The following is a 14,378-nucleotide window of genomic DNA, read 5'->3' as shown; positions in this document are numbered from 1 at the left end:
AAAATTATTTATACCCATAAAGAAAATATTATATATGTACATATGATGAGAGAAAAAATGTATGATAAAAAATAAAATGTATTTATATCAAATTAATGATGAAAAATAATATAATATATATATAAAGTACAAATAAATATAAAATTGTGAAGGTAGGTGCATCTAAAATAAATAAAAAAAATGTTTATATATATATATAAATAAAATAAATATAAAATTATAAAGGTTTAATTTGATGATTACTGACTTTAAAATTATTATTATTATTATTATTATTATTATTATTATTATTATTATTATTATATATATATATATATATATTTAAAACATAAAGCATTAAAAAAGAATCCAAATTCTTTATGTCTTGTATATCAACTCAAACAACTGGAGGACAACATCACCCGATGTTTGTTATTCTAAAAAACTTATCAATAGAACACATGTTAGAAATAATACACTTTAAAACAAACCTATCTGAAATAAACCTCTTTTTAGAAGAAAAATATAATTATATCAAATTCATAATTCAAACTAATCTCTTAACATTAAGCCTCTTATATCCTTACTTTGAACATTAATACCCTCGTCTCCCAGATTCTTTCTCCGGAAGGTTGAAAGAGACAGAAATGTCGCCAGCATTTGTAAGACGAGTTGTAGTCCTTGGGCACATTATTCATTTTTTAGCACATTATTCATTTTTTTTTGAAAGAGACAGAAATGTCGCCAGCATTTGTAAGACGAGTTGTAGTCCTTGGGCACATTATTCATTTTTTAGCACATTATTCATTTTTTAACCCATGTTTAGGAAGAGGAATGCTTTCTGTGTGAACCACTCCGCGTAACCAGTTCTGGCCAGATCGAGTTCCAATTGCTCAAAACCAATCCATAAATGGTTCTAAATTAAGCCCTGACAGCTTTCAGCCAAAGAGGTTATTCAACATTCCAACTTTTGTTGATACATGAGACTACTTGAATGAGAACGAATGTGCAAGTTTAGTTGTTTTCAGAAATAATCAAGAGAGTTGGATCATTTTTATTGAATTAGGCTCATAAACCTTTGAATCTTTATTCTATCTTTTTACAATTCATCAACAAAATCAAAACATAAACGACACGACAATGGATTCATAAAACTTTAAAGTGGAGTCGATTCTGTATAAGTTATATGAATCATGACAACTCAATAATTCGTCTAAGTTGCCAAATCCAAGAATATGCCATCCCAAAAGTGCAATATACAGAAATCATCATAAGAGGAAGGAAAGGAAGCTTGTTTCCTAAAACTAGCGGATGCAAAAACTGACACCAAATCTCTACAAGCACAAGACCAAACATATAAGTTTTCTCAATCCACCCGAGGTTGAATCTATGGTCATTCGTGACCAAACATATAAGTTTCCATTATCAAGATTGGATCTATTCTTCTGTCTTGTTGGGCGACTTTGATCTACCGTTTCTGCATCAAGACTGGATGTGTTTTGTTAAAGGGGAAAGGGGATTATGAAGAGTGAGCCAATGGTTGTGACGTTGATGGATGTGATTGTGATCTTGATGAATTATTATTTATGGATGAAATTTAGGTTACGAAGTTGGAAGGAATTTCATTAATGGTTTTGAAACTAAAGAAGTTGAGGAAAAAATTAAATTTTAATTTTTTAAAAATAATTAAAATTCGATCAAATTAATGGAATCGAAGTTAAAAAATAAATAAATAAATAAATAAAATAGTTAACGACCGTTCAGCATAATAAATGTTAAATTGATTTTTTTCTAATTTATTCAAACAAATTTATCAAAAATAATATTAAATAAATTTAAATTGATTTGGGTAATAATTTTGATGAAGTTATATGGGTTGGGTTTATCTAATTGTGCATTTCACTCGGTTGTCTAGGGTTTTAAAACATTTTAATTTGTTAGCGGTAAATGGTAATAAGTGTTTTTCTTATGGTACATCTTCTCATTTCTTTTTGATTGTTATCTTAATTTTCCTGAGGGCTTTTTCTTTTTTTATAAACAATAAATTTTCCTTAAATTTTATTTTTTTTCATCTCATTCACACGTTATTTTTTTTCGAGAATGCTGCATCATTTGCATTTATTCAATATTTGGTTAATTCATGGGATAAATTTTGCTTTCACACTATCCTATGCTTTTTTTAAAAGATTATTCATGTAGAAAGTTGGTAAGATTGAGGCTGTATAGTTCATTTTTGTTACTCTTTTCACTCAAATAAGCTAAATATATCTATGTCTATCTCTATCTATTTGTCTTTCCTCTAATTATGTTTAAGGAATAATGAAAAATCACTTTGTCAATGTATTGATGTATTTATTAGGGGTCCGAATTTGATGTCTAATGTGTCATACTAGATGTCTCCTAGTTCAAAATCCTTTAAAATCATAAAAAAAAACTAACTTTTTATCAAGATAGAGAATGATTTTGAAAGATTTTAAACAATAAATCTAGTGTGACATATTCTAGGACAACGAATCAGACCTCCTGAATAAATACATCAATACATTGACAAAGTGATTTTTCAATCATTCCTTAAACATAAGTAGAGGAAAGACAAATAGATAGATATCAAGATAAAGAATGATTTCAAAATGATTTTGAACAATGTGACAACACAACATGGCCCTTTTCTTTAGGAAACGAATCTGTGTATTATGACATGTCTTAATGATTGTCTATTTCTTCAAAATTATTCTCTATTTTAATGGAAAAATTCTTCTTTTTATATAATTTTAAAGTGTTTTTAAAAAGGGTATAGTCATTGAGACATGCCATTGGGATAGCAAATAAGGCTAACCCTCTATTCAGGATAAGGGTAGAAGTTTGGGAAGATAGGCTTTGGCATTATATAAAAATAGTATATTTTACAAACTTATAAGGGTCATATACAATACAGTTAAAATCTCGAGTTAACTCTTAAAATCTTATGATTTTACGATTTCACATTAGGTTAACGAGTTTGGTTTTAAGTAAACTCTTAAATAAGTAAACTTTTACGATTTTAAATTTACGATAATAAGATTTTACGATTTTACGAGTTTATAAATAATTTCGATTTTACGATTCTATACGATTTTAAGTTTAGAAATATATATGACTCGTATATATATTTTTGAGGATCGATAAACTCAGCGAAAGGAGTAGCGAGAACAAGACCACCAATCTGCCACGTTGGATATTTTTAATTTTTTCCTTTCCTACTTAGTTGTATTTCTGACATTTTTAATTTTACACTTTTACCCACATAACATGTTTTTATTTATGTTTTTTTTAGCTAAGTTTATCATTTATATATATATATTGTTTTGAAAAATATTTCAACCGAAAAGCGAAGCATTTAACCGGTAAAAAATCAGTTAACCGTTAGAACTGGTTAACCGATAAAACAGGCAAGCGTTATAGGTTTTTTTCTTATGTTATCTTAGTATTATAATATATTATATAAAAATATATTTTATATAATTTTATCATAAAAAGTTTTATTTTTGAAAAAATATATATAAACGGTGTCTTACAGAGATTTTTTTTTAGAACGCCGAGTATCGTTTTTGCTAACTAATCCTTGCAGGTTAAATATATAACCCGCAAACACACCTAACTATTTAATTAAATGACTTAAATAGTTTTGAAAATAAATATATTAATAAAAAAAATATGGTAAATGGTAAATGAACTTTATGTCCTTATTCATCCTCTATCTAACAGGCTGGCCCTTAAATTTTTGCATTATTTCATTTATACACTATAAAAATAATTATAAGTGAAATTATAAGTGGCCCTCATATAAGCCTCAGTGCCTCACCAATAGGATAAATAAAAAATTACCAATTCCATTTTGATTAAGTGTATATTGAATGACTTGTTAAGTGATCAACATTATATATTATTAAATTTGGTTGAGATATTATTATTATTATTTATTAAATAATTTAAAAAAAAAAAAAAAAAAACAAGTAAACATCATTTTATATTTCTCAGGGTTGATCTGTTTTGAATATTATATTAGTAGTTAAATGAACTTTTACAAATTATATATTTGTGCTTGGAAGATTGTCTTATATTAATAATGAAGTTGAATCAATAAACATAGTACCAAAATTAATAATTAATTATATTAGCTTATATTGAAAAAAAGAAAAAGAAATTGAGACAATATTATATCTTACTCTAAATCTGTTAGAAGTCTATTTTTTACCGAACACCACTATAATCCTAAATTGAATTGAATTGAAAATCTTGATTTAAAGTTTTTATAAATTTATAAATATATATATATATTAATATTTAATATATATACAAAATTATATCAATTATTTACTTATATATTATAAAAAAGTAAAAAACATGTCAAAATATATTATTATTACTATTAAGAATATAATAAATTAATTTTATTTTTATTATGTTAAAAACACTTGATATATTTTATGAAAAAATTATTATCATAAAATAAGTTTAAATTCATTTTCTTGTAATCTATCTTATTAACTTTATTAAAAATATTAATTAAATTTGAATAAAGCATTCTTATTACAATTTATATATATAATTACCTCTATTTGATGGTAAAATGTTGAAAATTTAATGTTTAAAATACAACAAAACAAATATTAATTTTTATTTACCTGACACTGAAACATGATTTTAAGACCAATGAATTGTTCAATAATATTTTTAATGGTTAAACATTTAATGTAAAAGATCAAAATGAAAAAAATACAAATAGTTTTATTATAAGATAATATTCAAATATAATAAAAATTAGTATTTAGCTCAGAAGTTAAATATATTAGATTTTGTCCGGAAGCTCCTTATATCAAGGACAACTCTTGACGGTAAGAAATTAAATTTACATCCATTAACGATGGATAATGACGATTTTGAAGCAATAAACAAGTATAACCACGACAGGTTTCTTGCCTAATTATGCAAAAGAATAAAACTTATAAAATCGTTAAACATTCGCAAATAGTTTTTATTCATCCTAGTCATCAACTCTAGTATAGCACAGTTTCTTCCAAGTTGGGTGATTTACCACTAGTTAGTGCTGACAACTAAAGAGCATGTATATATGCGACAAGTTACAGAGTTTAAACCTGAATGACTCGTTCAAATAGCGCATCACTATTATCATACTAATGTGTCATCAAGCCCTACCGTTCATTGACATCCTTCAACTTTGAATCAAAGCAACCTCACTCCAATATGAATTCCTTCCATTCATATTAAAAGACTTTAAATGGTATTATTTCCAAATTGATCTAAAATATTTTTCTACAAATTAATATGTTCTTTATGAAGTGGCACATGTGGAAATTTGACAACAAGATCTAACTTATAGGTAAATTTGACAGCCACCCAGATATTTAGTTTTCTCGATCAATCTGTCTACTAAATTTGAAAAAAATAATTAAGAATAAAATAACATTATATTCTCATTTATAAATAGTACAAATGCATACCAAGAATCATGTAAATTTTCTTAAAATCAAGTTCTTAACCTTTCAATTTCATTATCCTTTATGTAGACTCATTCCATTTCTGGATTAAATCAAGCCTTTGAAGCGATCACTAAGCATTTTCTCTTTAAGAAATGAATCCCGCTTTAAGGATATGAAAAAACTATGGGAGGGTATTCATGCTAAGGAGAAATAACTTGAAAAATATTAGAATGAATTGCTGCAAAAGGAGAAACAATTTAGAGGTTTAATCCATCAAACCTCCAACTTGTTTCTCCTTATGTAGTAATACATTCCAACATCTTTAAAATTGTTATTCCGTGGAATTAATATTCTCCCATAGTTTTTCAACAATCTTATAAGTGGAATTCAACTTTTGATCCATAATACATTCATCTTCTGATTCATTACAAGAAAAACTATACGACGGTATTCATACCAAGGAAAAATAATTTGAAAAATATTAGAATGAATTGCTGCAAAAGGAGAAACAAGTTGGAGGTTTGATCCATCAAACCTCAAACTTGTTTCTCCTTATGTAGCAATACATTCCAACATCTTTTAAATTGTTGTTCCTTGGAATAAATATTCTCCCGTAGTTTTTCAACAATCTTATAAGGGGAATTCAACTTTTGATCCATAACACATTTAGCTTCTAATTCATGACAAGAAAAACTATGGGAGGGTATTCATGCCAAGGAGAAATAACTTGAAAAATATTAGAATGAATTGCTGCAAAAGGAAAAACAAGTTGGAGGTTTGATCCATCAAACCTCCAACTTGTTTCTCCTTATGTAGCAATACATTCCAACATTTTTAAAATTATTGTTCCGTGGAATTAATATTCTTCCATAGTTTTTCACCAATCTTATAAACGGAATTCAACTTTTGATCCATAACACATTCAGTTTCTGATTCATGACAAGAAAAACTATGAGAGGGTATTCATGCCAAGGAAAAAATAACTTGAAAAATATTAGAATGAATTGCTGCAAAAGGAGAAACAAGTTGGAGGTTTGATCCATCAAACCTCTAACTTGTTTCTCCTTATGTAGCAATACATTCCAACATCTTTAAAATTGTTGTTCCGTGGAATTAATATTCTCCCATAGTTTTTCAACAATTTTATAAGCGGAATTTAACTTTTGATCTAATAACACATTCAGCTTCTGATTCATGACAAGAAAAATTATGGGAGGGTATTTATGCCAAGGAAAAATAATTTGAAAAATATTAGAATGAATTGCTGCAAAAGGAGAAACAAGTTGGAGGTTTGATCCATCAAACCTCTAAATTGTTTCTCCTTATGTAGCAATACATTCCAACATCTTTAAAATTGTTGTTCCGTGGAATTAATATTCTCCCATAGTTTTTCAACAATTTTATAAGCGAAATTTAACTTTTTATCCAATAACACATTCAACTTCTGATTCATGACAAGAAAAATTATGGGAGGGTATTCATGCCAAGGAGAAATAACTTGAAAAATATTAGAATGAATTGTTGTAGAAGGAGAAACAAGTTGGAAGTTTGATGGAAGGAGAAACAAGTTGGAGGTTTGATCCATCAAACTTCCAACTTGTTTCTCCTTATGTAGCAATACATTCCAACATCTTTAAAATTATTGTTCTGTGGAATTAATATTCTCCCATAATCTTATAAGCGGAATTCAACTTTTGATCCATAACATAATCAACTTCTAATTCATGACAAGAAAAACTATGAGAGGGTATTCATGCCAAAGAGAAATAACTTGAAAAATATTAGAATGAATTGCTACATAAACATCCAACTTGTTTTAATTTTTCAACAATCTTATAAATGGAATTCAACTTCTGATCCATAACACATTCAGCTTCTTCTGATTCGTGACAAGTGTGTTTGTGAGAGAGTGCATGCCAAGATATTAATGTAAATGTGTAGTAAATGAATGAATGGATTAGTAAGACATAGGATTGATGAGCGAATTCAACTGGTTTGATCTTGAGTTATTTTGAATTTTTTTTATGATTTAAAAAAAAAAAAACTTGTTCTATCATTTTATTAGTCATTTTATCAAAATATAAAAATATTTTTACTCTAGTTTTATTAAATTTTAAATATAAAAGAAACATTACAATTATTTATCTTAAACAAATTCCAAATAACTCATCATCTATCAACTTTAAAGAAAAAATTATATGTATGGAATAAAAAGAGATATTTTTTATGTTAGAATTTATTTTTATTTAGGTTTAATAAAAGAAAAATAAGGGAATAGATAGGATATGAAAATATAACATTTTAATTATAGTAAAATTTAGAATAGATGTAATAGAATAATGATTATATTATTTTGAAAAACATTATTAATAAATCAAATAATAAACAAGGAAAATCAACAAGTTTAGTAAATCAAAAATAAACAATTTGATTTCAGATCTATAAGATTAGAGATAAGATATATAAAACCTGATAGTTCAGATAGTTCAGTAATGGGGCTGTTCCGATTGAGAGAGGTACCCCTGCCGTTGGGGTTTTATTTTTAAAAGAGTAGCTTTTTCTTTTTTGGTGCTTCAATCGAGAAGAGATGCCTTTCAAAGTCCGAAGGCGCTGTACTCTCATTTAAAGACGCCACAGACGACGAAGGACCAATACCACCCGAGGTGTCTGCCTATAGGTCGGAGAAGATAGTAAGTGAAGATACTCGAACAAACCAACCGAGGCAAGCCTTACAGGGGAAGGCAACGCCAGCATACCTCTGGAAGGAGGAGCTGCTAAAATAGTATATCGGGATGGATCTGCCCTCAGGATCATCAAGGAAAATCGGCAACAAGAACTTATCTGATAGAGTTTACAAGAGATGTATTCAAATATAATTATCTGCATCTGCAAATATATCAAATCAAAAAAGAGTGAGAAATCAAAAGAGCCGATTTAAACAGTGACTAAGATTAATAGAGGCAAAAATATAATAACAATCACAAAAATCAATAATATACCTGAAAAAAAGATAAAGAAGAGAAAATAAAGTAAATATAGATTTGAAGAAGAATGCGCCGCATAGAGAGAGAAATTTATTAGGAGATTTGAAGAAGAATGCGCCGCATAGAGATTTGAAGAAGAATGCGCCGCATAGAGAGAGAAATTTATTAGGGTTTCTAAGCGTATTTATAGTGCAAAACATAGAAACGAGATTTATATAATATTTATTTATAATTATATATTTAATAAATTATAATATTTTTATTTTTAGAGAAAAAAATTGTAAATTTCTTAATAGATTCAAAGAAGTAATTAAAAATGAATCTATTATATTAATAAGTTTAATTATTAAAAAATATAAATCAGTTAATAACAATATAATAGAATTAATTGTATTTAATTATCAGATAAAAATATTTCATTAAGGGCATTCTTATTATTATTGAGAATTATAGATATTTTATTATTATTATGTAATATTAATTTTAATTGATTGGCCAAAAAAATAATAAATTTTCTCTCTTCTCTTTCTACCCATTTTTTATCCTTTTTCCAAATGTGGTGACACATTATTCTCCCTCATATTCCTCCTCATAATTTTATAAATTCAATTATGACTAATTTTTTTATAACTTGACATACGATAAATTATTATTTATATTTTTCTATAAAAAAATATTTATAATTATTTATTTTTATAATTTTAAATGAAAATATATGTTAAAAATAAAATCCTAAATTATGAAATTTATTTTTAAAATAAAAAAAAGTTAAATAAATTACTTTAAAAATCATTAAAAAATAATAATTTTATGGTTATATGAAGTTAAATAAAGCTATTTTAAAATGATTGTAATATATAGAATATTATTATGTTTTTCATTTTTCTACTTAGAATTAAAACAAATCTTTCTTTCATCTCTAATATCTCATTTTCTCTCATATATATATATATATATTACGTCTAATAAATTATAAATTAATACTTTAATATAAGTATAACAAAATATTATATTATTTTAATTATATTATATTTAATATATTAAATTATATGTAAAGTAAGATTATTAATTAATAATTCATACACTTGCCTAGAATATATATATATAAAATATTATTTATTTATAAATATTTTAGATAAAATTAATATTATTCAAATCTAATTAATTTAAATTTAGTTTAAGTTTCTATAATTAAATTTAATTTTAAAATTAAACTTAATATATATTTTATCTCTTAACCTCTTAGTTGACCTCATCTTGTGACTCACACTTTTTCATATGCATTTTTTTACCCAATTTGCAACCACCCATCAATCTTAGTCGACATCAATTGATGACACACCTTTTATATCTCGTCAAACTGAACCACTAACTTTTAATTGACCTTCATCTTGTGACTCACACTTTTTTATATGTCTCTTTATCCCATCGGCAAACCATCTTTGACTCTAATTTTGTGACTCACACATATTCATATGCTTTTATCACTCGACAAAGCACTCATTAATCTTAGTCAACATCTCTTTTATTCTCACTTCAACAAATCAACAACCAATCTCAATTGATCACAGACCTCTTATCAACGTCAAACCAACCATTAACCATCACCCGACATTCATCTCGTGACCTCACATTTTCAAATATTCATCAAACCAACCATTATTTCCAACCTCACACTTGACAAACCACCCGACCGCCATCTCGTGACCTCACACTTTCAAATGCTCGTTAAACCAACCACTAATTATGACCTCACACTCGACAAATTATCAACCACCCAACCTCCATCTCGTTATCTCACACTTTCAAATACTCGTCATACCAATTAATAATTTCGACCTCATACTCGACAAACCACCCACCACCCGACCTCTATCTCGTGACCTCACACTTTTAAATAGTCGTCAAACCAACTACTAATTCCGACATCACATTTTCAGATGCCTATCATTTGTACATTTTTAAACAAATAAATTTGCATGTTTTGAAATAATTTCATTATTTTGTGTATGAATATATATTTTGTATTTAATATTTATTATCAATTAGTAAATTTTTATATTAACATAAAAATTATTTATACTCATCAAGAAAATATTATATATATATATATATGATAAACAAAAAATGTATGATAAAAGATAAAATGTATTTATATAAAATTAATGATGGAAAGTAATATAATATATATATATATAAGATACCACCATCACACGACATTCATCACGTGACCTCATACTTTCAAATACTCGTCAAGTCAAACCAATCATTAATTGTAACCTCACACTCTACAAATTAACCACCGACCACACGACCTCACACTTTCAAATATTCATCAAACCAATCACTAATTCCGACCTCATACTCGACAAACCACCCAGCATCCGACCTCCATCTCGTGACCTCACACTTTCAAATACTCGTCATACCAACACTAATTCCGACCTCTCACTCAACATACCACCCACCACCCGATCTCTATCTCGTGATCTTACACTTGTAAATTCTCGTCAAACCAACCACTAATTCTGACCTCAGACTTTCAAATGTCTATCATTTGTTTAAAAATTGCATGTTTTGATATTCAAACTATGATCTTAAGCATGAAATATGAACACTTAAACCGCTAGACCACTTAAACCGTTAGACTACTTATGTTTGTTGAAATAATTTTATTATTTTGTGTATGTATATATATTTTGTATTTAATATTTATTATAAATTAGTTGATTTTTATATTAATATAAAAATTATTTATACCCATAAAGAAAATATTATATATGTACATATGATGAGAGAAAAAATGTATGATAAAAAATAAAATGTATTTATATCAAATTAATGATGAAAAATAATATAATATATATATAAAGTAACAAATAAATATAAAATTGTGAAGGTAGGTGCATCTAAAATAAATAAAAAAAATGTTTATATATATATATATAAATAAAATAAATATAAAATTATAAAGGTTTAATTTGATGATTACTGACTTTAAAAATTATTATTATTATTATTATTATTATTATTATTATTATTATTATTATATATATATATATATATATATTTAAAACATAAAGCATTAAAAAAGAATCCAAATTCTTTATGTCTTGTATATCAACTCAAACAACTGGAGGACAACATCACCCGATGTTTGTTATTCTAAAAAACTTATCAATAGAACACATGTTAGAAATAATACACTTTAAAACAAACCTATCTGAAATAAACCTCTTTTTAGAAGAAAAATATAATTATATCAAATTCATAATTCAAACTAATCTCTTAACATTAAGCCTCTTATATCCTTACTTTGAACATTAATACCCTCGTCTCCCAGATTCTTTCTCCGGAAGGTTGAAAGAGACAGAAATGTCGCCAGCATTTGTAAGACGAGTTGTAGTCCTTGGGCACATTATTCATTTTTTAGCACATTATTCATTTTTTTTGAAAGAGACAGAAATGTCGCCAGCATTTGTAAGACGAGTTGTAGTCCTTGGGCACATTATTCATTTTTTAGCACATTATTCATTTTTTAACCCATGTTTAGGAAGAGGAATGCTTTCTGTGTGAACCACTCCGCGTAACCAGTTCTGGCCAGATCGAGTTCCAATTGCTCAAAACCAATCCATAAATGGTTCTAAATTAAGCCCTGACAGCTTTCAGCCAAAGAGGTTATTCAACATTCCAACTTTTGTTGATACATGAGACTACTTGAATGAGAACGAATGTGCAAGTTTAGTTGTTTTCAGAAATAATCAAGAGAGTTGGATCATTTTTATTGAATTAGGCTCATAAACCTTTGAATCTTTATTCTATCTTTTTACAATTCATCAACAAAATCAAAACATAAACGACACGACAATGGATTCATAAAACTTTAAAGTGGAGTCGATTCTGTATAAGTTATATGAATCATGACAACTCAATAATTCGTCTAAGTTGCCAAATCCAAGAATATGCCATCCCAAAAGTGCAATATACAGAAATCATCATAAGAGGAAGGAAAGGAAGCTTGTTTCCTAAAACTAGCGGATGCAAAAACTGACACCAAATCTCTACAAGCACAAGACCAAACATATAAGTTTTCTCAATCCACCCGAGGTTGAATCTATGGTCATTCGTGGCCTTTGCATCTAGATTATCTCGTGTTTTCTTGCCCCCGGGTTTTCCTTTCCCCGTTGATGTCACAGGAAACTGCGACGAAAATCCGTACCATAGGAGAAGAGAGTGTAGAAGCAGCAACATAACCTTTATGGGATACTCTTGGCCCTCGTAAAGAAGTGGAAACAAAGAGTAAGTGGATACTGCAAAGCAACAAACAACAGAAACATATGTCAAACACAAAAGGGTCAATCAACTCAATTCCTAAGCATTTCAACGGAAAGTAAAAACATACCAATGGACAATAAGAAATAATGTTTAGCATCGTCCACACTTTGCACTGCAACAACGGCTAGAGGGATAACAAAGTGGAGCGACGCTTTCTCGTGAACATGCCAGCCAAAGAGAAAGCCACAAGTGTAAGCATAGCTTACCCATCTGGCAATCATCTTCGGCTGAGGATTCTTCCAACACTTAATAAGACACGGGGATATGGCAAGCAGGACCAACGCTAACGTAACCAAAGGTGTCACCTAGCATCAACCAATTTAACCCAAATAACAGCAAATGTCAACAAATAACCTTACATCAAACAAGCTAATATTACTCAACATATGATAGTTACCATTGGCAGAATAGCAAATGGTGAGGAATCTCCAACTAGCCCTCCTGTGAATGAAGCAGCTGGAAATTGGAAACTGAATCCCAGCTTTGTTAATCCGAATGCTAATGTTTTGTCTAATATTATATAGAAAACCCAGAAATTTGGAGCCCAATAAGCATGGCAAAGTCCTCTACCAAATGGAAACATTCGATGTAAAACTTGTTGGATCTGGCAATAATAATACATTCGAGCATGGTCAAATGAAGGATCTTTGTAATAATCATGAAAGAAATTGAAACAAGTACCTGTCCATGGTACACAAAAGGCCCATACGCTGCTAGGAAGACAGTAACAACCAAAGTCCCCATAGCCATTAGCTTCCCAAAACTTCTAAGGATCCCTCCACGGCAATAATGGCGAAACAAGTAGACAAAATACACCGGCGCAGCCACGGCAAACAAATGTTTAAAGCAAAGCAGAACGGAAAAAAGAAATCCCCCCATCAAGTCATTACCTTCTTCAAGAAACGACAGGGAGAGTAACAGTATGCCGAGCAGAAATCCGTTGTACTGGAAATGAATGTGATCGACAATCAAAAGGCCTGGAGAGAAAACAATCATGACCCATACCAGATTTCTCTTTAAAGAGTCCGAATTTCGAGTCAATCTATATGTTCCAAGAAGGAGGACAAGGTCGGCGACGATCACAGTGATCCGTTGGAAAATTACTACGGAGGGGGCGGAGTAATTGAGGCCATTGTGGAGATCGACAATGGTAGGATCGATTAGACGGGCGAATAATGAAAGAAAGTGTTCGAAGTGAGCGAAGAATGGAGGATAGTCTAGAGTCCATTGGCTGGTCTCGTCGGAGTACCATTTCTCGAGAGGGAGGGAGTGGGTAAGAGCGAGCCAGTGACGGTGGACTTCGAAGTCGGTGCTGCGATAGGATGGAAAGAGAAGGAGCTTCACACAGGCGGCGACGAGATAAAACCAGACGATCTCGCCGGCGATCGAGCGGCCGGAAGATAGGGCAGACATCTCGGTTTTGACGGCGAGGTTAGGAAAAGAACGACGGAAGTCAGGTTAAGGATTGAATGTTGTCATTTAGTTTTGAAGATCCAATGGAATATTGCCACGTTTGCTTTATGATTAACCTTTTTATTTATTTATTTTCTAGTGAAAAATGTCTCAATTTTTAGTTTTTATTATTACCCATTTTTAAGAA

General features: G+C 28.9%; 1 protein-coding gene across 2 annotated transcripts; it reads right to left on the bottom strand.

Annotated features, from left to right (window-relative positions):
- Positions 1–1,127: 1,127 nt before the first annotated feature.
- LOC124926886 (probable dolichyl pyrophosphate Glc1Man9GlcNAc2 alpha-1,3-glucosyltransferase) lies at positions 1,128–14,246 on the bottom strand. 2 transcript variants are annotated; one of them, XM_047467203.1, is made up of 5 exons: positions 13,460–14,246; positions 13,176–13,382; positions 12,846–13,083; positions 12,520–12,753; positions 1,128–1,328 (listed from the first exon to the last, which is right to left on the bottom strand). In XM_047467203.1, the coding sequence occupies exons 1-5, from the start codon at positions 14,189–14,191 to the stop codon at positions 1,171–1,173; spliced, it is 1,569 nt and encodes a 522-aa protein (XP_047323159.1). In that variant the 5' UTR covers positions 14,192–14,246; the 3' UTR covers positions 1,128–1,170. The 2 variants fall into 2 exon arrangements, with proteins under 2 accessions (XP_047323159.1, XP_047323158.1); XM_047467202.1 differs by lacking the exon at positions 1,128–1,328 and having other exon boundaries at positions 12,319–12,753; positions 13,460–14,245.
- Between the last annotated feature and the right edge of the window lie 132 nt (positions 14,247–14,378).

This window comes from Impatiens glandulifera, chromosome 2, assembly GCF_907164915.1.
Source record: "Impatiens glandulifera chromosome 2, dImpGla2.1, whole genome shotgun sequence".
Lineage (NCBI taxonomy): Eukaryota > Viridiplantae > Streptophyta > Magnoliopsida > Ericales > Balsaminaceae > Impatiens > Impatiens glandulifera.
Note: the sequence above shows the minus strand (reverse complement) of the source record. Positions and strands in the feature narration are given on the sequence as shown.